Below are 27,178 nucleotides of genomic sequence, written 5' to 3'. Positions count from 1 at the left end.
ACCATTAATTTAAAATAAAAGCAACAGAATATTAGGCAGTAATAAACCCATTCTCCTGGCCTTCACCAGGACCCTACAAGAATGTGATTAAATATAATAAACCTCACGTCATGGAGAGCTGCTGATGCCTCCTGGGGGAAACCATCCTGTTTTGGAAAGCAGGTCACCGAGACGGCCCATGCACGTCTTCTTTCCCGTCTCCTTCTCCTTTATAGCTGGGGAGCTTCGCACGAAAGCAGGAGCTGTGGAATGAGGCATAGGGGCTGCAGCTGGTTAAATATTAGGAAAAAAGCTTTTACGGCCAAAAAAATCCAGCCCAGTGTTGGAGTGTGTGAGGGAGCTCCTGAACTTTGCTGGGTTCTGCCTCCGACCGTGGCGTTAATGACCTGGAGGAGGGGGAGTGTGGTGGGAGATTGTGGGCTTGCCCCTCATGGAGAGCTGAGCTTGTAGATCAGTCTGCCCATCTCATCAGTGGAGTCCACAAGAGTTGTTTTTTTTTTTCCCCTTCATCTCGAGTGTGTGGGTTTTCTGCCTCCCCAGCAGCATGGCCTCAGTGTGCTGAGAAAACCTTGAAAAAACCTCAGACCCAAAAATGGCTCTGGAAAAATGGGGTAGGCATTGCTGGGGGGGACCCAGCGAGCCACCAAGGAGGGTGATGGGCATCACCTCTGCTCCCTGTGGCAGCGAACCCCAACGTCTTCCCGGGGGGTAAAGGCTGGGGAGAAGTGATAGTGTGGCGGGGACGTCAGGTCAGGGCTGCCAGAGCTGATGCTTCAGGCTCTGCCTGGAGCCTGCACCGATCCAAGCACTTAATCTGCAATTGTTTATAACCTAGTTCATAAACCCTTTCTAATCTGGCCTCTCTTCACACTCCTCTGGTGCTGCTGTTGCCAAAGTCCTCCTAGACAAAGTCAGGAGCTGGCCCTTCATCCCTCTCTTGTCCCTCCTGAGAATCTTTGGCATAAGCAAAACGAGATGATTTTGCAACACCTATGTCTCGCGGATGCACCTCTCTGCTCGAGATCTGTCCCCTTCCCACCACGCTGAAGTCCCGGCTCATTCTTCTGGAGTTCAAGTGATTCAATCACGTTCAAAGGGTGAAAGAGAGACTCATGACTTCTTAAAATGTCAAAACAAGCTCTTTCAGGAGCCATTTCCCCCTCCCTGCTTGGGAGGAGCACTCTGCAATTATCCACAAGATCCCCTCCTTGTTGTCCTGTAAATCCCCTTTTCAAATTGTCAAACCATCCCCAAGAGCCTCACCTGGGCTTGGCCAACGTCCCCTCAAAGGTCTCCGAGGATGGAGGTGCCATCGCCCTCCGTGCCTCTGCCACGATGCCCGCCAGAGCCGACCTGAGAGTGTTCAGAATGAGATCCCGGTGACCCTTGGGGTGTCAATTTGGGAAAGCGCAGGGGACTGCAGGACAGAGGAGAGCCCGAAGGCATCATCAGCAGAAGGTGCAATAAACCTCTTGCTAAGATCAAAGCCTGTATTTAGTCAGCTGAATCATGGCTAAAGCTCAAGTAGATGTAGTATAGATGCCACCACCAGAGCCGGTCACACCAGGATCCCTTTACAAACAAGGGACTGTAAAACTCTCTGCTTTTGGCCTGTTTTTGATATCCGTCTTAAAAGCAATCTTTAAATGGAAACTGTTTGGGGCAGTTTCCCATCCTTCTCTTTTTCTGCAGAGCACAGCACAATGGGAGCCGAATCCCGAGCGGGGTCCCTGTGTGCCACGGCAGTATTAGTGCTAAATAAGAGTGTTATTGATTCATTGTTAAGGGCCAGAGGAAAATACAGAAATGCTTCTAAAGAATCACTTTAAAATGGCATCAGATACAGCTGGGAATTACCGGAAAGCTGCTTGTGCAAGCAAAGAATAAGGATGGTATATCTGGGGAGGATACGTTGCATTTTGCAAAGCACCTGTTTGCCACCAAGAGGCTTTGAGGGCCCTAATCCTCTTTGGCAGGGTGTCCTTGTCCATGTCTCCTCCACACTGCTCAGGACTCAGGATGGAAGGGGCAGGCAGGCTCCTTCTCCTGAGAAGTACGAATGAGCTTTTGGGTCCTGATGAGTGAAAACGTGAGGTTAGTGTGAAAGCACCGACGTGGGTGGCAGGTGGTGGGAGTGGAGGGACCCAGGTTTGCAGGAGAGCTGTCCCTTTGCAGAGGACCCCCCCATGGTTAATGCCCCAGCAGCTCCTGCATTCCCAGCTGGGAAAGGGTCTGGCAAGATCTCCTCTCCACCAGCCTTATCTTGCTGGAGCAGTAGCAGGAGTCAGGCGGTTCGTGAGCATCTCCCAGAGAAGAGGAGCTCACAAGGAGCCCTCAGACACCTCTGAGCTATGAAACCGCAACGAGGAGCCTCCGTTCTCCCCTGAGAAGCACTCTAAGGTGCTTTCAACACAGTTTTTCTTACCATTATTTTGGCTTGCCATGCTTTGGTTGTAAGAAATACAAATAACCCATCAAATGACAAGTTAGCAAAGCTAACCCAAGCCAAAAACAAAAAGTCAAAATCTGTAAACTATTTGGAATAATTGGTTATTTGCTGTGTTTGCTAGTTCCAAATCAGAGCACATATTTTACGGCTTATCCTGTTACTGTTAGTTGGAAGAGCTCTTGGTGTTGGATATCTCTTGCTGAAAACGGTCGCCAACCCACTCTGCAGCCCAGTGTTGCCCCCCCAGTGCGTTCCTGCTGTCTTTTTTTCTCCTGGTGTTTCACGCGCGCTCAGGGGACAGCCCACGGCACTGCCACGGGCGATGGGTGAAAGCCCTTCCAGACCTATCTGGACGCACGTCAGGCTGGCTTTCCACCAGCCAGGGTTGCAGGGGAAAGCATCCGCAAATATAAGCTGCAGGACAGAGGAAAAATGGTGGCAAGAAGGTGCGTGGGTGGCTGCCTTCAGGTGAACATGGCTGATTGAACAGGATGAAAAAAAACCCCCACTGAAAACAAACAGATTTGTCCACTTCTGAGCAAAATTAACATTTTTGTGAAAAAAAAAAACAAACAAAAAAACCCCCAAAACCCAAACCAAAACCAACCCCAGTGAAACAGTCATAAATGGATATTTTCTCTTTATGAATATCTGACAGTTCACACCTTGAAGGGTTAATGGAAGGATAAGCCGTGTCCTCTTGCAGCCTCTCTGTGTGGATGCATGTGGTTTTCTCCTCCTCCCTCCAGCCTTGCTTTCTGCACGGTGCTGCTCAGAGCTGCGGCAGGTCCCTGAGATAGGTTGAAGGAACCAGGCGAAAGGACCAGGTTAACCCAAGGATAACCCAAAGACAGGTCCCTCTTGGGGAAGAGGTTGGAGTTCAAGGACCTGGGGGGTTTGTTAACATGAAAAAGGTTTCCTCTGGCTCCCAAAGTCTGGCGGGTGCGAGGTCCCAAGCCCAGCTGGTGACACCTCCACCCCAGCGTCTTGGGCATGGCCTCCTAGCAGGAAAAATCTGATTTTTTCCTGCCTCCCAGGCACTTCTGCAACTGCTCCTGGTCTGCATTTGTAGGTGACGGAGCTCCCCGTGGGCAGCAGAGGCTGACGTGCCTCCCCGGCGTGGGGGTAGGTGGCACCTTGCTTGGATGGTGGGTGGCTGGTGGGCTTTGTTGCTGCCATCTCCTTGCAGAACCACCCCGAGGATGCCTCCTGCAGCAGCGAGCCGTTTGGTTTCCTGCCTGGGCATGCCGACCTCTGGAGCGATGCTAGACAGAGCAGCAGAGGGATTTAGGATGTGGTCAGAAAACCCCGAGGAGTGCAGCTGCGGTGTTTAAAGACATTTTTGTGTTCCCCAGCTGTTTGCCATGGCCTCTCCGCTGGAGTTCTCTGTGCCCGCAGGAGGACAGGGCTGGGCTGGGTTAGTTTAGTCGGGTAATGAGCTGAGCTGACCAGGCTGCCTTTGCACTGGGGCAGATGAGGATGCTAATACCACCCGCTCCAAGGCTGAGATGCAGGGTAAGCGTGGTAACAAACAGCTGGGGAGCTGCATCTATAAATGTCCAAGCTGTTTCTAGAGGGATCTTCTCATCCCAGCTGCAGAGCTTTCTCATAGCAGGAAATCTGCCTCCCAGATGTGAGGTGCGAGTACATTTGAGACTGAGGCAGTGGCTTAGCTTCTTTAGAGGCAGTATTTATTATTGCTATAATTATCTATATTCCCACAGGGAAGAGCGTGTAATCACTAGGAGAGCAAGCATGAGTATTAAGACTTCAATTGTCTCATGCCTGCTCTGCTCTCCTGGCTTTGCTGTCTGGACGTTAACCTCTCTGTGCCTCAGTTTCCCCAACCTGTAAGGTGATGATGATAATGACTAAATTTCGCCAGAAGCCAGTATGTCCGTTGCATGGCAACTTCTGAGGTTTCCCTACCTCCTTTTGCTCCAGACCAAAATGGCCATTTCAACATATTTTGTGAAAATTGGGTTATGCTGGACAAGCCCAGACTCCTGCTATCCCCATCTGGGAATGCACCCAATGGGACAATCTCGCAGTTGCAGGAAACCCTGGGTGGTGGGGAGAAAATCGCTCTGGCTCAGCCTCCCTGGCAAAACTGAGGTTAAAACTGGTGCATTCCCCCCTGGGTGAAACAAAATGAGCTTGAAAGCACCCCGAGAGCTGCCGGGATGACACAGGTCTGCATTTCGGGGTCCAGGGGAGGGGAGGATTTCAGTACCCTCAACAGCAATGTGCATAGCCCTGGGTAAAAGTCCTACGTGGAGATCAGGCACAGCTTAAACCTCCTTCCCTATTATCTGAAGGTGGTAAGTAAACGGCAGCTGCTGGCTCTGCTGAACTGAAGGCCTGATCCAGAATGCCCTTAAGGCTGCGTCTGAAGAGCCTCATTGACTTCAGAGGGATTTGCACACTCGATTGAAGTTAAGCATGTGTCTGAGTGCTTTTGCTGTGTCCAAGCCATAATCCCAGAAATGTTTCAAGTGGGAAGTTGCAGCCTGATGGTGAAATTCTGGTTTTAAAGGCATTTTAAAAAAAAATTTGAATTTCTTTATTTTTGGACATGCCATACTTTTGGCCATAAGGCATTCCTCTCTTCTGGGATGTGCCCCTGGAAGGGGTTCTCCTGCTGCCCCTTTCCTGGATGCTCACGGAGCTGCTGGAAAACTGATGAAATGCTCCCATTCAGGCTCCTGCCTGGTGAAATGGTCCTGGACCCTCCTCCACTGCTCCTATGTTAAACGTTGACCTTCCCATTTTAGCAGAAAATGCCAAAGCTGGGCACCCTGGGGCTTGAAAGGTCTTGACTTTATGTTTGTGCGGAATGGGAAAGTGTTTGCAATCCTGACTCCAGTCTCACGGCATTTGGGATGCAGGTGCCAGCCCACATTACGGTGGTCCCTGCTCTATGGGAGCTGTGGTCGTGAGGGAAGAGGGAATGAATAGGGATGGGGAGACAGCAGATCTTCTGATAACCATGACAGTGGCTCACCGCATCTGAGTGAGCTTCTCCCTAAGCCAAAATATTAGCCGTCTGTCACTTGATGTGAAATTTATCCACCAGTGATGCTCACCCGTGGAGGGTGCGCCCCATTGCAGCCCCGTGGGGTCCGTGCAAAAGTGGGAGAGGGCGTGCAGGATGCTTAAGTCCCTCAGCCATCTGCGCCAAGGCTCAGGGCACAGACCCCGACGCTGAGGACCCTCCTGTACCATGTCCAAGATAAAACACTGGAGATGATTTTGGCTATCACCTGGTCGCTAAACGAAATCCCTGAATTCAGTCACTTGTGCAGTGGAGCCATTGCTTTCCCTGGCTTTCCCATTTGCAGGCAAATGGATTAATCTCCTTTGCTATTAACATTCCAGCTGCTCCCCTTGCCTCCTTTTTTTTTTCTTCCCCCCTTTTTTTGGAACATCAGTAGAAATCAGCAAAAATATCTAACCAAATTCTTTGTTTTGGGGCTGCAGAAGATACCATGGGTAAGTCGTCAGATTAGTTTAAGTGCTTTCTTTGTAACTCAGTACCTGTGGAATGTCGTAATAAAGCCATGATGGTCAGAGTGTAGCTTTTTAAACAATAAAACAGGGGAAGCGATGAAAGGCAAATTTTTTTATTTTTTTTATTTTTTCAAAAAAAAGGGAGGCAGCAGAGGCCTCGGAGTTAATTTATGTAATATTTCTATTAAAAACAATGTCTATTCAAGACATCAATTTAAAGCCTGCACCGTTGGCTTAAAATATAAATCCAATAAACCTCTATTATGATTCCTCCATTAGGTCAGTGTGATGGAATTTTGTGGACTTCTAAAATAAGACATCATTATTTTTCAGGAATGTTTCATGAATCACAGTCAAAGCCCCTTCATCTTTGCTTGTATAAATCTCAAAAATGGTGCTCTTATAAAATATATACATTTGCTGAAGCCGGCAGCCGGCTTTCTTCTTGGAACAGCATCCTTGGAGCTGAAATGCAGTTTGCATAGCAGATGAGGCAGATGCTCCTTAATGGCGTTGTGGCTGTGGGCTGTGATGTTGTGAGGCTGAGGTTGTGTGAGATTTGCCCGTTTCTTTGTATAATATCAATGAGAAGAGAGTTACACTCTTCCTGAGAGAGGTGCAGCACCTGAGGACCATTTGTTTTTAGTGGAACTATATGCATTTTATGCATTTATTTGTTTGCCCATGTGCTTTGTTTGGATGGGGAGGTTGGATGGTGCTGGGACACGAACCAGAAAGGCAGTCCTCATCCCAGAAACCCCCAAACCTTCCAGGCAAAGCCTAAAGCAGGGGTTGAGTTTAAGAGCAGCCCTCACATCCTCCCCGAATTTCAGGCTGTCAGGACCATGTTAGCATGACAGTTAATTAGTCTCATCCCCTGTGTGGTCCTGCGCTGAGGTCCTGGGAAGACCACCACCCAAATCTGCCCCTCGTCTAAAAAGTTTCTTGTGAGCTCTGCCTCATCCTTCCATGGAGAATCATCCTCTCTGCTGACAGGTCCACGTCCATGGTGTTGCTGTGGTGGCAACAGCTGGATTTGGGCTGGAAGCATCCCAAAAGCACCTTGAAACCAGGGAGTGAGGAGCTGCAGGTTGGGTTCACGATAGCTTCACAGCCTCTGCAGGACAGAGACCCACCAAGCCCCGGCTGTGCCGTGGGGTTGGTGCACAGGGCAGAAGTTTCAGGACATGGTTTAGCGGGCATGGTGGTGTTGGGTTGACAGTTGGACTTGGTGATCTTAAAGGTCTTTTCCAACCTAAACGATTCTATAAGTTCACCTCTAGCAGTTATGGGAGATGCTGCCGTTGTTGATCGCAGGAGTTTGCTCGTGGAGATGTGTAACTTTGGTATCCCTTGCCGCAGGAGGAAGAATTCATTGACTGGTGGAGCAAATTCTACGCTTCCACAGGAGAGAGGGAAAAATGTGGCTGCTATTTAGAGAAGGGCTTTGACACCCTGAAGGTAAGTGGCCTTGGCTGGTTCTGTCTCATTGGACCTGCACTTCCCATGATGTTTTTCCAGAGGCTTTGATTTTTTTGAGGGTTTAGGCTTTTTTTTTCTTCTGGGACAAAGAAGAAAAAAAAAGATCATTTTCCTGTGAGAGCAAGTACTTTTGTTCTAAAAAATAACTATTTTGAAAACTCAGTTTTCTTTATAAAATCCTTTCTGGTAACTTTCCACTTTGCAGCCTTCACAAAATCGTCACTTTTCTAAGTGGCAGAGGAGGTGGGGAACTGCCACCCTGAAAAGTGTTTGGGAACAACAAGGAATGCTAGAGATTGCTTAGGGAAGAGGGAGATTTAGGTACTCTGTTACAAGAACTGCTAAAATTAACACAGGAGCCCAAATAGAATAAAATGGGGCAGACCTGGCCTGGTCTTAAGGAAAACGTTCCCAGCAGGAAGGTCTCTTTGGCTGGTGAAAAACCTTCTGCAACACCTTGGCTTAGTCTGGGTCTTCTGTGACGTGCTGTTATTTATTGCGGGGTTGCTCAAGGTCTGTTCTTCATCACTGTCCTGGGGGGGCAACAAGGGTGACAGGTCCCAGGACTCTGTCCCAGTGGGTGGTATTTCCCCCAGACCGAGGAGCTTGGGTCAAGTCTTGTCCCAGATCAGTGGGGACATGCTGCTGGTCCCCCTCTGCCCCTGCCTTGCCCCCCCATCTCTCCCTCCCCAGGTCTACGAGACGGAGCTGGAGAACGTGGAGGACTTTGAGCATCTCTCTGACTTCTGCCACACCTTCAAGCTGTATCGTGGCCGGTCACAGGACTCGAATGATGACCCCTCGGTCGTGGGGGAGTTCAAGGTGTGATGGTCTCTCTTTCTACCTGTACCCGGGAACACACGCTGCTGGGTGGAAGGTCTTGCTGCTGAGTGGGGTGACGCCAAATGACTATTTTTGAGTAGGACTTCAGTGAGAAATAAGCTATAAAAGTAGACCACTGGTCCCAGTCTGAACAACCTGCCTGTGCAGGTCTAGCTGCTGTACTCCCAGCAGCGAGTGCCTTGCATGCTTCAAACACAGTCTAGGCTGTGCCGTCATCCTGGAGCAAAAACCCATCTGAAACTGATGCTGGATTTAAGCGATGGAGCATCTTCTTCCTCTGGGGCAGCAGTGGGAGCATGTGTGAGCACTGGTGGTCTCACCACGCTGGTGCTCAGAGCTCTCCCTTTAGAGGTGTCTGCCCAGTGCAGAGAAGCGATGCATCCTTTGCTTTTTTTAACCTTTAGCCTATTTGCAAGAGAAGAGGGATTAAAATTTTCTATATATTTTTTTTTTTTTAAATCCCACTCTTACCCAGCACTCTCCTCCCCCAAACAATACCTGGAGACTGATTCTGCCACTTCACTGGGAGGAAATCAGCTCTCGTGAATAAAATAATTGTAAATTTTTGCATTTTCTCTCTCCTCCTCCCATCCCTCTCTCAGGAACTAGCTGCCTTGTTCAGGAACCCTCAAACTGTCCCTGAAAGTCTCAGCCTAAACCTTTTGGGGGGGCTAGTTGGCATTGGGAGCAAGGCCCCTTCACACCTCTTTAATAGCTTGAAGGCTCAAACAACAGTGAAGTAGAAGAGATAAAGGATGAACAGGCGAGAGGTGCTCTGTGCAGGGGTGTAACGGAGTTTGCATCGATGTTCAAGCAAAGGGGTGAATGATACAGGCGGCTCGCCACCCTGCTCCTAACTCCCTCGACCATGAAGAACCTGGCAGGACATGGTCTGGTCTAGTAGACAGAAGAGGGTCAGGATCTGGGCTCTGTCCCCAGCATTGTAGTAGTTGTAGGTGCCCCATCCCTGGAAACATTCCAGGTCAAGTTGGACGGGGCTCTGAGCAACCTGCTCAAGTTGAAGATGTCCCTGTCCATGGCAGGGGGTTGGACTAGGTGACCTTTAAAGGTCCCTCCCAACCCAAACTATGCTATGATTCTATGCAAGCATCCAGACTGTCGTTGCAAGCCTGCTCACACAAGACCCATCTGCACATGTGGGTGTGCAAGCGCAGCTGAACGTGTCTGTCCTTCACAGGGTTCGTTCAAAATTTACCCTCTCCCAGATGACCCACGAGTCCCAGTGCCACCTTGGCAGTTCCACCAGCTGCCGGCCAGAGGACCCCAGGAGTGTCTTGTCAGGGTCTACATCATCCGGGCCTTCGACCTCCAGCCCAAGGACACCAATGGAAAGGTATCCTGCTGGGGCAAGCTCTGGTGGACCTCAGTGTTGGCTCATGGGTTGGGCTCTTCCAACAGGTCAGCCGTAATTGATGAACATTTACATATCTGGCTTACAATTTAGAAACAACAGTGACAGCAAAAAGAGGGAAATTTACCCCTTCTTTCTGCCTCCATTGCAACATCTGGGAATCCCAGGAGCCAACTCTTCTTCCATCCTGAGGGATTTTTCAGTAGGGCTAGTTAAAATAGCTAAATGAGTTGGTTTTTTTTTTTTTAATACCTCAGTGCCAAAGGAAACAAAATTATGTCTTTCACATGACTGCTTTTTGCAAAGCTTTGCCAGCCTGGAAGAAAAATTCAGCGCAAAAAGAAAATTGTGTTGGTTCAAAAAGAAAATGTTCATTTTGTTTCACTTTGCAAAAAAACTCAGGGAAAAAATCCTTCTTAACTCTCTTTGTTCCATTGCAAAGCAGGGAAAAAGTATGGGAAATATTTTGACATGAACAAAACTGGTTTTTAATCTGCCCTGTTTTTGAAAATGGACTTGGAATGAAGGTTTTCAATTTCTTAGAAACCCCTCATAAGAGACTCCTGTAGAAAAAAAAAGATGGAGAAGAAAAAATGCCTTTTTGACGCTGAAAACCAAAACCAATCCAAGTTTGACCCACAGCCTTTCCTTCTATGCTGTGATGTCTCCTGAAGCTTGTCCCAGTCAAGGGGAGACAAAAGGAGAGCCCTGGATGCCCAGTCCCTGCTCACACTGCAGACCTTCCCTGAGCACTGCTTTTCGATCCTTCGCTTCTTAAAAAAATCTGCAGATCAAGGAAAAGTGATGAGGAACTTGGCCTGGGTGTTTTTTCCAGGGTGCATAACTAGCCAATATCTTTCCCTTTTTTTTTTTTTTTTTTTTTTTTTTTTTTTTTTTCATGTGAGCTAAGATGGTGAGACCTCAGGTACTGGACTCAAGCTGGGTGAAATCTTTTAGGTGAAGTTGTTTTTTTTCTTTTTTTTCTTCTTCCCCTGGTAAAAATGCTGACTCGAGTTTATTTAACCACTTTTCAAATTTATGCTGGTTTCCCAGAATAGTTTTAGTTGTGAGAGAGAAGCTTAAAAACTTGCTAAAAATGTAAAAATATCTGATACAATTTTTAGATGCACAATGAGGCTTTATGTTAAAATATGCTTCCATTTTATTTTTTTTTTTAAAGTTGTTGCACCATCTTGGAAAGAAAAGGTTTTAAGCCATATTTTTTGAAACAAAATGTTTTTCCTTTGACATTTTAGTCCCCTGCATTTGTAAATCCTTCTTTGAGTAGACCTCAAACTTAAAAAATGATGACGTCAATGGAACCCCAAAATATGTGACTCAGATGAGAATGGGAACATCCTGTGGACTTCAGAGCAAGCCCAGTCCATCAAAGAAGCCATAAGTCGTTTTTTTCATGCTCTTTTATTGCTTTTCCATCCCATTGGCCTCAGAAGGTCTTGGACTCTTGTCCCACACTGCTAACTGGTCCTTCGGTCATCCTCAAAAAGGAATTGCAGTGCAGGTAGCTCTTGCTGATGGTCACAGATTTGTAGTTAATGGTCAGACTGCCCTATACTTGAAAATAGGCATTAGTCAAGGGTAGTGGAAGATCCTGCTTGCTGGGACAAAGAGAGGCAGAGTTATTCCTTTGCCATCACTATTGCTGTGCTGTGACTCTTTCTTGCATTTGTTTTCATGCTTGTCTTTAGTGTGATCCCTATGTGAAGATTTCAGTGGGAAAGAAATCCATTAATGACCAAGAAAATTACCTTCCCTGTACTCTGGAGCCTGTCTTTGGAAAGTAAGTTTTGGTTCAGTCTGGACTCTGTGGGGTTTTTTAATGTCATATTGAGGGAATAGCGCTGGGCCAGCCAGAGCTTCCCATTCCAACCTACATTCCAGGTCAGGTTGGATGGGGCTGTGAGCAACCTGATCTAGTTGAAGATGTCCCTGCTTATTGCAGGGAGGTTGGCCTAGGTGACTGTTAGAGATCCCTTCCAACCCAAACCATTCTGTGGTTCCCTTGGCATGCTCTCGGCTCATGTCTGACCTTGCTGAAGTGGGTCTGGCCTTGGCTCAACCACTGTCCTACCCACTATGGCTCGTGTTCATCTTCTCCCTGGGACTTTTGAGCTGTGGAGCATGGACTGGGTCTGCTCTGTCATCAACAGAGATGACAGGAGGTTTGTTCAGACCTCAGATTCCCTTGTGGAGGCATCTGCCTCATCCCACTGAGGGTAGAGAGAGTCTGGCAAAACTCTGCTTCTCATGTAGGCACTTTGGTTAAATGTCTGAAGAAAAGACACGATGAATGGAGACCTGTTTGGTTAGGCTGTGGCATGGGGCACCTCAAAATCAGATGCTCTGAAAAAGAATTATCAATCAATGTGATATGGACTGGTTGAGTTGTTTGCCTCGCAGTAGGGCCGCAACCTTGTGATAAAAGGCAAAAGATGATGTTGTTTCCAGAAAAGGGTATTCATCAGAGCTGGAAATACCATAGGGACCAGGCGAAGCGGTGGGAGGCAAAGGAAAACCTGGTGCTCAGCCTCCACGTGTCGATAGGACTTTGGTCTCCCAGAAAAGCTGGGATGGGACGTAGGGGGTTATGCTTCAGCACAGAGGTCAAGCTCTACTCCATATGACATCCAGCTGGTTTTCTCAGGCGGCTCTTGCCAGGTCAGGCTGTCAATGCCGCGACACCTTCCCAACAAAGCAAGATGGAGAGGGAGATACACCATCTGCAAGGATGGAGGAAAAGGGAGAGGGATGGCGAGGGTGATACCGGTGAAACCTCGGAGACCACAGTGTGCATTAGACAAGCCCTTTACTCCTCTTCTGCCAAATGGAGACGGCAGCTCTGCCTTTCCTACGGCGAATGCAAAGCGGTTGCTCCCCATCTAGCACGAGGGAGCCCTGGTCTCCGGTGGGCTAGGACCTACTGCTCCGTCACAGAGCCCACAGCCAGACCCCGGTGAGCTCTGCTAGGCTGAGCAAGTCCCGCTTTGCGAAGCCTGGCTCCCGGCCAGAAGCCGTCTAGACAGCGTGCTGCACCTCCCACCCGGTCTTTAAAGCAAGATGTAAAACCGAGGTCCTGGCTGCTGGCGGCTATTAAACCTCCCGTTTCACGAGCTTTTCCCTGGGCGGCTGGCTGCCGTCCAGCTTTAGCTAATTACTTTCTGCTGACCCCAGTTCCTCCTGCACTCTTAATTGGTGGCATAATCACTCACTTCCCCTCCTTAAAAGCTGCTGTGGGGTGGGTGCTGACGGTGGGAATGGGCACCGGGTTTCTCCCCGGCATTGCCTGCCTTTCAGCAGCAGGTGGAGGGGTTCCTGGTAGTCCTGGGTCAGACCGGGACCGTCCTTTTCACCCAACTGGACCACCTTCCACATCGCCAACATTCACGAGCACCAGCTCGGTCTGGATTGGGGTGTTGTGTTTTGGCAGGGTCTTGGTGCTTTGTCTCTTGCCATCCTTTATTTGAGGAGGGAGAGGAAGGTTTGCTCTTGCTTTATTTTATGTCAGCATGTGGACTGTGGTGTAATGATGGCAGAGGAGACAGCACAGAATAAAGGTGCTTAGAACTGGAAGGAGAGAACAAGGAGGCTTTGAGGGTCAGTCTCTGACAACAAGCTTGGCCGAGGCAGGCTTGACTCCTGTTTTGGACATTTGCTCTTTGGGCTCACAGAGCAGATGGTTTTCCAAAGCTGTCATTTCTTCCCCTTTCAGATTCCATAGCAATGATGATTCCTGAATCTCACCTGCTGCTCTTTTTCCCTGGATATCGCAGTGACCACCGTCAAGTCTAATTAGCAGACGGAGAAACTAAGCAGGGGCAAAGTTTGCTCAAGGATAATTCAACCAGGCAAAAATAATCCCAAGGCATGCTTGTTTAGTTGCATTTCCACATGCTAAGCCAGTACAACACAGCACCGATAGTGCTGGAGCAATGTGACAAAGATGCACAGCGGGTGTACTGTCCTTCCCGGCACTGGTGGGTTGGGATGGTGTGTGGGTCCGTTTCCCGTGGGGCTCTCGGCAGCGTGAACCTCCATCTCATGGGTATTTCTTGGCTCCCGTTGTGCAGGATGTTCGAGCTGAGCTGCACGCTGCCCCTGGAGAAGGACTTGAAGATCACACTCTACGACTACGACCTCCTGTCGAAGGATGAGAAGATTGGGGAGACCGTCATAGACCTGGAGAACCGGTTCCTGTCAAAATACGGGGCGCGCTGTGGCCTCCCCCAAACCTACTGCATGTAGGTACCTCTGCGGGCTCAGGCAGTGGGTCTCTGTATCTGCCAGGGCTGTGCGGTGCTGAGCTGGCCATGGGGACCAGGGCGACGTCTCAGCCCAGGGGTCTGCTGTCCCACGGGGACCTGACCGGTGCTGTACTTCACCGCAGAGATATGTCTTGAGAAAAGATTCACACCAGAGAAACCCCACATTTAAGGAACTTCCCTGAGCCCTGGATCTCCTCCAGAAGCATGAAATGCTTCAAATAACATAAATGTCCTTGGGGAGATCCTGTTACGGCCCTGATACCTCTTGCGCACACTGTGGTAAGGACCCTCCCCATGCACAGGGCCAGCTGAAAGGTGACATGATGGGTCTGGGGGGGTTATCAAGGCACCCCAGCGCTGCAAGCTGGGGCTAAATGTTGGCGGTGGGACACGCAGCTCCATTCCCCAGTGAACACAGAGTCAGAGCGAGCTGCACCTTCCTCAGACCAGTCCTCTTTAGCATAACACTGCTGCCCCTTGTTGAGGCTGGAAGATGTTTTATCATGTGTCGAGCCGCTCTTTTCCCTTCCGTTTGGTTTCAGCTCTGGACCCAACCAGTGGCGAGACCAACTCCGTCCATCCCAGCTGCTTCACCTCTTCTCCCTGCAGCACAACTACAAGGCTCCCACCTACAAGTCCGACCGGATCATCTTCAGGGAGCAAGAGTACATCCTCTCTGAACTGGGTACGGCAATGGGGGTGCTTCAGGGTAGCAAATAGCTTTCCTTTACCCAGAGCAAGGGATGGAGTTGGAGGTCATGAACATATTATGGTGGGGGGTTATCATGGGGGCTAGGACTGGGTGATGAGCATGTCCCCATCCTCCCCACCTTGCTCTCCAGGTTGGCTCTGCACCTTTTCCAAGCTTGGCTCTGCCCCAAAGACTGCAGGTTGCAGCTGGATCTGCACCAAACCCTGGGGTCGAACCCAGACCTGCAATCCAGCCACGTTAACTCTGGCCTTGAATGACTGTCCTTTGCTGCTTTGCAGCAAACCAAATAGAGGCAGGCTGGGAGCAGCAAAGTCCATCGCAGCCAGAGAGGCTCCAGCCTGATCTTCCAGCTGCTGCTTGGGCTGGATGGAGGAGCGGTTGTGCCTTTTGCATCTCTGCGTTTTGGGGCTGGAGTCACTAGAGGGAGACAATATCATACGCACAGTGCCCAGCAGATCGCACCATGGCTCATGCCTGGGGGGGGGCGAGGTGTGCTCCAGCTGGAAGTGCAAAATCAGCCTCTGCCAGCAAGAGAAAATATGCACCGAGTGCTGGGGAGGCATTTTCTTGTTTGCACACCCCCCCCTCCAACACTGACACCTGTAATATCCTGGGCATCAACTTGTGCCTGTCTAACTGGCATCCTTGGGGCAGAAGTATGCCTTTCAGAGAAAACTCTGCTTTAAAGCATGGAAAGGGTGTTTTGGCCCAGGGAGGATGTGAAACCCTGATGTACGTGGCCCAGGAGCTGCAGTTTGACTTTACTAAGGCCACTACAGTATTGCAGAGCCATCAAGGAGGACTTGGCCTGCAGAGGCACAAGGCAAGGCACAACCCAGGACTGATCCCTCTCCCTGCTCTTGGGAATCAAGGCACAAATTCACGGTTAGGAGGAGGAGGAGTGGGGAAGCAACGGCTCCTTTGCAGCCTCTCGTTATGTGAAAGGTTTTCAGCAAGGGCTGGAAAGGTGTTAAACCGAGCGGGGTCTTCCCCCCTCTCCCAGCCCCTGCCTTTCACCTTCCTCTGCTTTAATGGCAATCAGTTCAAAAAACAGAACAAAGTCTGATGCTTGACCTCAAGGAGATCTGGAAACCAGCTGTGTTCGCAGAGCAATGTCAGATCTGAACCTGGCGGTATAAAGTGAAGCTATTAAACACGAGAGCATGGGTTTTACAAGCACTGCACCCGGACCATTATTCCATAACCCCCACATTTGTTGTTTTCTGAGAGGGGCTTTTTCTTTTTCCTGTGCATACACACACACACACACACACATGCACATGCACGCCAGGTTTCCACTGCTTGGGAAATAGCCCATATGTCTGAAGTTAACCACTTCAAGATATTGCCAAGAAAGGAGCTGGGATATATCACCTGAAAGTTGCAGAGCTGTAATAATATTTATGGAGCACATTTCATTTCAAAGGTCCTCGAAGGTACATGGCCTTGAAATGCTGTGGCTGAAAGGCAACTGTCTCGGGGGTGATGTCCTCCACCAGCCCCAGCATGGCATGTGGGATGGGAAGGCAGGAGCAGGCTCAGCCAAGGCCAAGTTGGCCATCCTCCATCCCTGGATGGATGTAACAGGGACCCTGAATGCTGGGACAGAAAAGGCAAAAACGTCCGTTCCTGATAGGTCTTGCCTGACTTATTTGCGGAGGAATTAGGGTCTCATGTGGAGCGGGTTGAGGAGGTGGAGATGGTTTCAGGTCTACTCACGGATGGCTCGGCGGTTGCTGCGGCTGTCGTGCATTAGCCTGTTTGGATGAAAGACCACAAATACCCCAGTGGGAGCAGTGAGGACCAGAGCAGGGACTAGGACAAGCCACTGAGCTGAGCTGGTGGTGTCTGCATGGCCCTCCTTTTCCTCTCATTTCTGTCTTTCACCCTGAACCCAGCAGAGAAGAAGCGGGACCCCGTTGCGAGCTCAGTCCCGCTGTACCCCTCTCTGCCCAGCTGAAGATCCTGGATGGTTTTAAATGATGGGATTTAAACAATATCCATCACACGAGTGCTTGCAAACTGCACTGGAGCAGACCCTTTCATCTCCTCTCCCTGAAGAGCTTTGATCACACGTTAGATAAACCTCTGCTGAGGGTGGGAATGGCAGCAGAGCAGCAGCATGGGCTGGAGGGCTGCTGGGGACCCTGCAGCCCCAACTGCTCTGATTTTAGGGGGCCTGGACCCTCGAGCAGCGTCAAAGACTGGACTCTCCCTTTTCATTGCTTCAACTTGGTCCTTGCAGTGTTTCACTTGCTGTGATTTGGGTGGGGGGGACTTGCGCAAGACTCCCCGCAGGTCCCACTGGGTGGGTTTGCCCGCAGGTCCCACTGGGTGGATTTGCCCACATGTCCCACTGGGAACGGGTTGCCCTGTGCCCAGGAGGGTTTGTGATGACGGCGGATTTGCAAACCAGGGCCGTGGTCCTCTTGCTCGCTCCTGGCTGCAGCGAGGCTGGTGGGCTCGTGCTTGCTCCCGCCGGGCGGTCAGAATCCGGCCCCGCACAGCCGTGGCACGGCGTGACGCTGCTTTTTGTCTGCTCTGTGGCAGAGGACGGCAAACCTCTCAACCCCCACCTGGGTCCAGCGGAGGAGCGTCTCGCCCTGTACGCCCTGCGGAAGCAAGGGCTGGTGCCGGAGCACGTGGAGACCAGACCTCTTTACAGCCCTCTCCAGCCAGAAATCGAGCAGGTGGGTGGTGTGACGTGTCCGAGACAAGACCAAGAGCATCATCTCCTCTCCATCCGACGTTAACCAGGTGGCTGGCTCGCTGTGGAGCTGTGCTGGGGGTACCTGCCCCGGGAGATGGGCTGTTCCCAGGGAGGGGATTCAGCTTGTGGGACAGAGCAGAGCACTGGCTGTCAAACACAGACTGGAGCTCAGCTCCGTGGCTGACTTGCTCAGGGTGCTTGGGAGATCGATTCCAGTCTCCTGTGTTCATTTTTGTCAGCATTTGCTCACAATTTTTTATTTTTATTTTTGTTGGTTTTATTTTTTTTTGGTGGGAAAGCCATTTCTGATCTGAAAATCTTAATGCAGAATTCTTCTATGACGGTAATGATACCGCAGGCTCCGTTGGCAATGCAGCAGCATGATTTCTGCAGCACGAACCCACCCTTGGAGGTGTAAAGTGTTAGTACTGTTGCAGACTGGATGTGTTTAAGCCAAATGAAAACTAAACGGGCTTCCATCCAAAACCAATCAAAACCCAGGTATCTGTACTTGGCCTAACCCCTTTTCCTTGATTAACACATATGTGTACTTTATGTATTTGGATCAAAAAATGCTGCTTCCTGAAGAACAAAATGATTAATTATCATCTGTCGTACATGTTCCAGTTGCATTGCAAAGGCAGTTTCAAGAGACTGGCTCTGCAGCTGCTGTAAATGTGCACAGCCACTGATCTGCACCGCTTCAACCTTTTCCCTTCTGTGGTTCATTTTTAACCAGACCACCACTCCAGCGGTGGGAGAGGAGGGTTGTCAGCAGAAGTAAATGCACTGGCAACTACTCTAACATCTCTTCATGTTAATTCACCCAATGAAAATGATGATTAGAGGCAGGAGGCGGCTGCTATCAGTTGGCAAGTGGGTCTGCGCTGTACTTACAGGTACAGGTGTCGTGGTCTTGTTGGACCAGCCATGGAGAGTAGGAAGAATTCCTCTGCGACATGGGGTTGCATACGGGCAGAGCGATCAGGGTCTGCCCTGCACCGGTGCTTCTAACCAAGAGTATCCATGGGGGTGAGGCTGGGTCCAGGGGATTAACCTGTGTGACTCAGTAGATGCTGCATTCAGGGCAGTTCCCTAAAGCATGGCTCTGACCTGCTCCAAAGCCACAGAACAGGCTGGCTCTGTCAGGCTGTTTGTAGTGAGCTAAAAGCCAGGTTGGGCTTTTAAAGTTTTCTGCTGAAATGGAAGATTTTTTTGCCAAAAAGCAAGCAAACCACAAACCCTTCTGTGATGGGCTGATTGTCAAAGGATGGCTTTTTTTTTTTTTCTTTCAACCCTCGAGACTGCACAATAAAATATTTTATTGGCACCCATTGGTGTTTTACAGTAAAAGAGACCACCTAAAAACACCCCCCCTGAGATTTCAGCTGCATTTCTGCTGCTCTCTCCCTGGAAGTATTTTGTGAACGTGGAATTAGATTCCCTTCTCCTCATCCCATCCTCCACTGCCATGGTCAGAAACCCATAAACCAGGTGTCCAGCTGGTGACACCATGGAAGACAGGTGAGCTGCTTGCTTCTCCCATGGAACCTCCCACGGACCTAGTCTTTAGTCTGTCCCTATGTAAAGTTAGTCAGCCATGGAGAGTGCACCTTCAGCTTATCCAGACCAACCACTTATATATTGCAAGCCATTAACATATACCCAGCTATCACTAAAATAATTTTAATACAATACTCAATGACACCTTTCCATTAAGGAAACCTTAGTTTTCAACGAAGGAGCACTGGAGCACGTGATATTTTCTCTCTCCACTACTAGGTCTTACTGAGGACGTGAAGGTAACACAGTTAGGAGGCTCACCAGGCTTCATATGTCTTTCTTTCCATACAGGGAAAGCTGCAGATGTGGGTGGACCTGTTTCCAAAATCTCTGGGTCAGCCTGGGCCCCCTTTCAACATCACGCCACGCAAAGCCAAGAGGTAACTTGTTTTTCATTTCTTACTCAGTGTGGTGCTGGTTCCAGCACTTTCTCTTTGTGAGGGTTAAGGAGAGGGCTTGGAGATGTCAGATGGGGAGGGATTCACCGGCCCAGCTGAGAAATGTCTATGTGGGCTCACCTTCAGAGAAACATGGGTCACGTCTTAGCTCCTTCAGCTAAATAGCTGAGTAGCACAACCAGGCTGTCTAGGTGGGCTCTGGACCAAGATTTCCACCCTCTCATGTTGCTTTTGTTCCTGCGACTGTCCAGGTTCTTCTTGCGCTGCATCATCTGGAACACCAAGGACGTCATCCTCGATGACCTCAGCATCACAGGGGAGAAGATGAGTGACATCTACGTCAAAGGGTAAGCCACCCTGCTTCTGCGTCCTCCGGGTACCATAGCCCGAAGGCGCAAGAGCAGCAGTGAAGGAGTTAACGTGGCCCTTGCATGAACATTACTGTGGCAGACACGAAGCCGCACTGGGATGAAGGGACCATTCACACCTCTCCAATTATGGATCCACGTTCTTGGCAGACACGTCTCTGCTGGGCTCATAACTCCTTCACGATGTCAAGTTTTTCTTTGCATCTCTTGGATGCTACCATGACAATATTTACATTTAGAGAGATAAGATGTGGGGAAGCAGCCTAGCCATTGGGGAGAGGGGCACATAATCTGCATTTCCACTGCCGGCTCCGTCCCAGCTCCTCTCCCAAGACAGCCATGGGCTTGTTCCACATACATAGGTTGGCTTGTTTGCATTGCTGCTTTTTTTGGAATTCCCTTTTTTCCTTGAAACACACAAAAATGTGGCAACCAGCAGTAACTCCTCTGGCACATTCCCTTCTCTGCCTGACTCCATTTATGTTTTATCTTGTGTAAAATGGTGCAATCCCAGCCAAGGGACTTACTTATTTTGTGCGTTCTTTGGATTTATGGACAGGAAGAGGTAGGATTTTGAAACAGACTGTAAATCCCTTTTTTACAATCCCAATTTTCCTCCTGTAAATCCAGAATGCGTGCTGCTTACCTGGTATTCACATCAAGTGCATTGTTATCAGCTCCAGCTAAGCTGCTCTGTGCACTTTGGGGCTCTGAAATAGTAGTGCTTGCAGGGTGTTACCGGGAAAGCGAGAGCATCCAGCTCTTGCTGATAGCCCTTGCCTGGCTTTTAGCATCCCCAATGACCAAGCAAATCTCACAGTGCTGCAAATGAGTTAAAAATCTTGCTCAACTTCCTCATCTTCCCCCCTAAGTGGCTGCATCGTTAGCATCTCTGGATAAGGCCTGAATAATCCTATTGGGAGGGGAGGCAATGGTCCTTCTTGTGCTTAAGCATCTGTCCTACAGACAGGGGATCCGGTGGTCAAAGTGACCTTCACCACCACGGCGTGGTGTTGCTTTGGTGGGGACCTTTCCTTCCATCCACTGCTGCCTCCTGAGCAGGGCTGGAGCCTACTTTAGGGTGAACTCAATGGATAAGGAGCTTTTACCTGTGGCTTTCCTTCAGAACATCTCACAGTGCTTCTCTGAGGAGGCTATTGCCAGTTCATTCTCCATTTTACCCATTAGGCAAGGCCAGGGCTGTAATCTCAGTCTCTTGGACATTATCTTCTACATAATATGTAAATTATTGTCGAGTCAGTTAGGTGGGTAAATGAAAGAGGAGCTTTTCTGTTATGCCTGAGGCAGTTGCCATTTATTTGATTTAATTTAATCAATTATTTATTGATAGTCTTATAATAGCATGAAGAGGTCTCAACCAAGTTTAGGTTGTGCAAGGCTGAGTTCAGAGAGACCTTTCCTTCCTAAAGACTTGTGCTGTAGGCATACAAAAGGGTGGTAGCATGGGGAAATCATATTCATTAGGAACTGAAGATGGTTTTTTGAGTTAACAGCCCTCCCTGTCACTGTCATAGATGGAGGATATTTTTGTATTGTTTTCGTAGTCAAATTTCCAAATTAAAAGTTTTACTTTACCAAGAGGATGGACCAACACTGAACCAGGTCACACGGGAGGTGGGAGGTTTTCACTCATCATCTTGCAAGTTTTTTAAGACATTTCAAGGTAAAACCAGTATTGCTTTGACCCAATTGGACTAGAAGTTTCCAGAGTCCCCTTCCAACCAACCACCACTACTAAGATTTATGTACTGTTATGTGGCATCTTTAAAACTCACCTGCATGCCCTTTGGGTTCCTAAATAAAAGGGTGGCCCTGGTCCTCCAAAATCTTACACTTGTGCTGAGCAAAGAGGGAGGTGTGCTCGTTTTGAGAACAAAGTTGCCTCTTAGATTTAAGAACCTAACTTTGCCTTTGGATATTGCAGATACCTTAAGTTGCATGGATTTAAAAAATACTGGGTGAATTAATGGGCTAAAAATACACCCAGTCCTGTTAAGTACAAAAACATTCTCTATAGCTCAGAAAATCTCTGACCTGCAAATTATTGGAATCTGGAGAGGTGTGTTGGGAAGGTATCAGGATGTGTTTGCCCCAGTCCCGTACTCTTACCTGGATGTCTGCTGTTGGCCCTGGTCAGAGGCAGGATACTGGGCAAGATGGACCTTTGGTCGGTCCCCATGGCCATTCCTACATTATGTTTTTAATTCTGGGGCACCGTGACTTGAATGCTTTTGATTTCTGGCATCTCCTTCCTGCAGCAAATTCTGCAAGAAAAAACCAAAACGTGTGCTAAAGAGGCATCCAAATCAAGCCATTTATTTGTCCTTTTGTTTGCCTGCAAGGAGAGGGCGCTCACACTGCATCCTCCGAGGGGCCCTGCCAAGCTTTGAAGGATGTGGATAAATACACAGTCTTGCCATTTGCATCCTATCAGATCAAATCAAATAATCCAGCCACAGTTTAAGTGTTATTAGTGTAACCTCATCACACAATTCCCACTGCCACCAAGCCCTGCTATGCGTGTAGCACATGTGCATGTGATGTGTACCGTAGGATGAACTTGAGTAGACCTCTCTTCCCTGTCTCCCACAACACATTTGGGGTGGATTACGTGCTCCTCTCAGGCGCTGGAGAAGAGGGAATCATTTGTATAGCTAGGCAAAAAAGCCTTATTTTCAATTTAAGTGGAAAACAATCAAGCAAGATAATTGTTTTCATTAGAGATTCCCTCTGAATCTTCTGGCTTTCCTCCAGAAGGGCTCCAAATACACAAATGGACATGTTTTATTGTTTTGTTTTGTTTTGTTGATTGCTGAAGACTGAAAAATCTTGGACAGGGAAAGAGGGCAGAATGAAAAGCCCACAGTTGCAAAACTCACAGCTGGAAAAAAGTAGTTGTTATGGAAAGTTTTCCATTTGCCCCTGGACTGGTTGCGGAGTGACCACAGCAAACTCTTTTAGACCAGGAGGGAAACTGTGCTGCGAGGAGCTGCCTCTAGCAGGAGCAGCTGGGAACCACCCTGGCCACATCAGGGTCTGGCCACTCTGGGATTTTCCCGGGGAAGAACTTCTTGGCCATTTAGGACTTTCACATAATATCTCTCAGAAGTTGATGGAGAACAGGGCGAAAAAAATGGCCCTTTGGTCCTTTAGCGTGGTTGCCTCATCAACAGGACTGGTTTAGGGGCTAACTACAAGGTCAGTTTGTTGGGGTGGCTTGGGGTGGCTGCAAAGGGGAGAAGAGCTCTCACCAAAGCAGGTTAGAAGCTGATGTGTGCTTATGGATGGGTAAGTGACAACTTCAAGCCAGAGCTTAAGGTGTTGTTGAGTCTTTAAAACATCCATAAAAAACAGGGGAGGGAAGAGAAGAGATTGCAGAGCTGCTCAGGCTGCTACCACCAGCACCGGTTCATCTCCCAACACTGCAGGGACTGTTGCATTCTCTCTCAAGTCTGCTATGGGCTCCAGGTTACCCCTACAGATAGCAGCCACAGGGATGAGAGACACTTTATTGCCTGCTCATGGCCTCTGGGATGTTGAGCGAACTCCAAAATCCTTGGTGTGTTTCTAGTTTTTCATGCAATGTGTTTGCATTTTGCAGCTGGCTCGTTGGCCATGAGGAGAACAAGCAGAAGACAGATGTGCACTACAGGTCTATGGGAGGAGAGGGCAACTTCAACTGGAGATTCATCTTCCCCTTTGACTATCTCCCTGCTGAGCAAATGTGTTACATCGCAAAAAAGGTGAGTGTCCCTGGACAGACGTTTCTACCTTCTCATAGTAACTCTGGGGTGAAATGTGCTGCATGATCTAAGACCTGTACAATTGCAGCACGAATGGAGCTATGCAAGGCTCAGCCTTACCTTTGTGTTATTTGAAACACAAAGTTGTGGACAGGTGGGGAAATTGGTTTAAAAAAAATCCACATTTTGAATACAACATTTGTGGGGTCAGAATTAGAGGTGGCTTTGTATAAAGAGTCTGGAGAGACTGACCCCCCAGGAAAGACTCCTCTGGACTGGAGGCAGCTGAATATTAGGGCAGCAGCATCAACGTACTCTCCAGTTTCCATGGGACTTCCAAGATGCCTATTCAACAACAGGGTTATTCCACAGATGGCGATGGCATTTCCACGGGGATGGTTGGGTATGCACCGCTGGTCTCCAGCAGAGCATAGTGGGCATCGTGCTGTACGGTAACTTCACAGAGCTAAACTTCACAGAGCTTCACAGGGCTAAAGAGGGGTGAAATGAAGGAGCTGCCTCCAAGTGCCTGAAGGGATAAGCAGGAGGGACATGTAGGGGAACATGGGTTGGGATGTACCATTGGTGCAGAGATGGGAAGAAAAGCTTTGGTTTGGGATTCAGGGTGAAGATGCCTTTAGTCTAATGAGAGCTGTGTACTCAGTTGGGGAGCTAAAAGTGGATGTGATTTTGGCCCCCTCATTCCTACATCTGTAGTTGGCTGTTGCTTTTAGTGTTCCTTAGATAAGTTAGTGCAATGTGATGATCAGATGTGGACTGGGAGTTGCACAGAGGGAAGGAAACAGGGATGGCGTTCGGGTGCCTACATGGAAAAACACTGGTGAAAATTGGACTGGCTCTCAAGGAATGCTTTAGGGGAGGGAGACATATTCACTTAAATTTCCTGCTCGTCACCTGGAGATTAAGAGGAGTATTGTTGGATCTGTGCGTCTGCTTTCGAGACTCGGTCTTGTTTTGTGACACCCCCCTGAAAGCTCAAACCCCTTCAGCCACCCAACCCCGAGTCTTTTTCCCTGCTCCCTGCTTTGCCGCTGTGAACTCAACGTCGGTGTTCGTTTGAATACAAAGACACCTCGCTGCAGTGGGACCGTCTGCATCTACAAAGCTCACCTGGGACCCCCATCCCAGCTTCTTTTGTGGGGCTGGCAAGGTCCCAGCAGAGCCTGGGTTGGAACTGGCGCTTCGGTGGGGAAGATGCTGAGTGAATTCCCCATCCCTTGAGCCAGACTATCCCTGCGAGGAGGCCTGGCTTCAAAATGAATCGCTCGATAGTTAAACTGATTGACAGAATCATAGCTGTACCCATTTCACGCTTCATGTTAAACAAATCAAAAGTACAGTGTGTACTACATTCAATTATCCCCCTTTGAAAAAGCAAAGACCCCCCTATAAACCGTTTAAGAAAATACATCCCACTGTGCTGATATTGATTCTCCTCCGACCACATGTCTGCCAACACTGTATCAGAAAATAAACAGCTTGTAAAACCTCTCTGTAAAGGAAAAAATAATGAATGAAAAGCCATGCTTTGTATTTGTGGGACACATTCCGCTCTGGCAATTTTTGATCTCGCCATGTGCTGTTTGAACTCCAGGTTCATTACTGCTGCTGTAAAAGCCCATGCACCGAACTTTAAACGCAGGCGATGGAAAGTGGAATTTAAATCAAAACGGTCAGATGGCAAATTCTGAGCTGCTAAAAGCCACCTGCACCCAGCCTTGCTGGTGTTGGCCCTCGGAGAGAGCACTGCTGGGAGAAAAGCAGCTTTCAATTTACTCTCCTTTGTTTGCTCCACTCGCCTCCTCGCAGGCGGGAGCTCCCTTTGGCATTGCAGGATGGACTGCAGGAATGGTTCACCCCAAACCAAATTGCAAATATTCTCCCAAAAGAGCAAGGATGCCCCTGGGCAGCCGGGTCTCCATGATGTTTGGTTCTGGTGTGCACGTCTGGGGCGAGCTGGGAGCCTGCAAACCCAGGGAAACTCAGGTGCCACGTGGTGGAACTGGACCCTGAAGCCTTGGGATGGCCAGCAGTAGCCAGGATGGTTTAATCTTTGCCACGGCACTGGAAGTTTTGGGAACTTCATCTCCAAAGCTTTGAAGTGTTGGGATTGCTTGGGGTTTCAAGGCTTCAGTCTTTCCATGGGGCACCTGCAGGCAAAGCAGGAGCCTGTAAATCCTGTGAGCATCAATTCAACTTACAGATTGGAAGCGTAAGCTCTTATTCCTGCTTTTCTAAACATTTTAACCATTTCAGAATGTTTTTGCATCCATATCTTCTCTTGCTGCAGCAATGTTATAAAGATTTTGCATCTCCTTCTGAGAAAGGAATTTACCCCATTCTGAATTTCAAAAAAATCCCCACGAAAGTGGAAGTCCATCTTTGGGATGGCTCTTCTGAAAATATGTAAATGCATGTTTCTTTACATCCTCTCTGAGCATTTATCCAGAATTTCCTTCTTCTGTTCTCGCTTCTTTTTCTGCCATCTTTACCTAGCAGCCATGGACAAGTCAAGCCACGTCGTCTGCATGGCCACAGCACGCTTGCAGCTTGCCGAGTCCTGCAAGAAGACAGTTTCTTAGGTTGCAAATCATGCAGTTGTTTTGGTGAAAGGGTCAATACACCTTGCATGTTGGAGCGCTGTTACTTCACAGGGGGAGCTAGGGTAGAAAGGTAGATTCAGCCCCTCTGTCAGGTTTGCATGAAATTGCATATTGACATAAGTAGGGGAGGAACAGGCAGGTCCAGGTCCCAGATGAGTACAATGCTCTGCTGCCAAGCAGCAGAGAGAAGAGCAGATGACTGCAAGGTTTAAACTTTAGATCCCCAGGTCTCATCCTGGCAGGTCTCTTGCAGACAATGTTATCAGATGGTCATGGCACAACCAGAGTCTATCGAGAGCAATGCCAAGATAGACTAGATGTGGATCACGTTTCACTGGGCGCCCAGTCAGAGAGGCACTCAGCTCCCACGTCTCGCAGGCGCTGTGGAGGTGGAAAATGCATGAAATTGATTTTGAAATGTTCAGCTTCAAGTGCCAATTACAGCGGTAGCTGAATATAGCTGCCAAATCTGAATTCTAGATGTCCTCTAGGGCAGAAAAAGCTTGACACTGAATGTCTGAGCAAATGTCATCTGCATAAATGAACATTCAGGGTGGAATTTCAAGTGCGTCTCAATATACAAGTTAAAAACTATTGGTGCTTGAGTGGACCTGGAAATAAACCACTAGGCTGGAACTTCCAAAACCTGGCTGGGTTGTTCATATGCCATCTGAAAAGTGTTGCATGAAAGAAACTCCAGGAGATGAACATAATGAGTATGGGAGCATTGTTGGCAATTTCAGATCCATGTCATGCCATGTCATTGGCAGAAACCAGACCAAGGAACATAGCTGTTGTCTTCGTACTTGTTCTGTTACTAGACTTCAGTGTTAGGTGTCAACAAGAAAATGAAGTATTGATGCCAGAACACAAAATACTCTGTTTTGCAAAGACAAACAGAACCATTGGAAGAGAACCCATCCCACTACTGTAGAAGAAACTGCGAGCAACTGTCTGGTTTATTCAGTGGGAAGGTTGGGGCCGTTGTGGTGAGGCTCTTTTTCAAGGAGCCCTTACATTCATTTCGTTTCTTCCACTTTGTGCTTTCAACTAAAGGGACCCATCCAAGTTTTAAGCAGATTAATCGCAACCTACCTGGG

At 48.7% G+C, this 27,178-nt stretch overlaps 1 protein-coding gene across 9 annotated transcripts in view; it reads left to right on the top strand.

The window, feature by feature from the left end:
• The window catches only part of DYSF (dysferlin), a 105,839-nt gene that overhangs the window by 62,501 nt on the left and 16,160 nt on the right, over nt 1–27,178 (top strand). For all 9 annotated transcript variants that reach the window (XM_052780890.1, XM_052780886.1, XM_052780888.1 and 6 more), the window contains 10 exons: nt 7,322–7,420; nt 8,135–8,263; nt 9,483–9,638; nt 11,366–11,457; nt 13,745–13,915; nt 14,482–14,624; nt 17,202–17,341; nt 19,216–19,304; nt 19,574–19,669; nt 23,313–23,454. In XM_052780890.1, coding sequence (XP_052636850.1) covers nt 7,322–7,420; nt 8,135–8,263; nt 9,483–9,638; nt 11,366–11,457; nt 13,745–13,915; nt 14,482–14,624; nt 17,202–17,341; nt 19,216–19,304; nt 19,574–19,669; nt 23,313–23,454 — 1,257 coding nt within the window. The remainder of the gene's footprint in view (nt 1–7,321; nt 7,421–8,134; nt 8,264–9,482; nt 9,639–11,365; nt 11,458–13,744; nt 13,916–14,481; nt 14,625–17,201; nt 17,342–19,215; nt 19,305–19,573; nt 19,670–23,312; nt 23,455–27,178) is intronic.

This window comes from Harpia harpyja, chromosome 2, assembly GCF_026419915.1.
Source record: "Harpia harpyja isolate bHarHar1 chromosome 2, bHarHar1 primary haplotype, whole genome shotgun sequence".
In the NCBI taxonomy this organism is placed as follows: domain Eukaryota; kingdom Metazoa; phylum Chordata; class Aves; order Accipitriformes; family Accipitridae; genus Harpia; species Harpia harpyja.
This window is presented reverse-complemented; position numbering and strand designations above follow the sequence as displayed.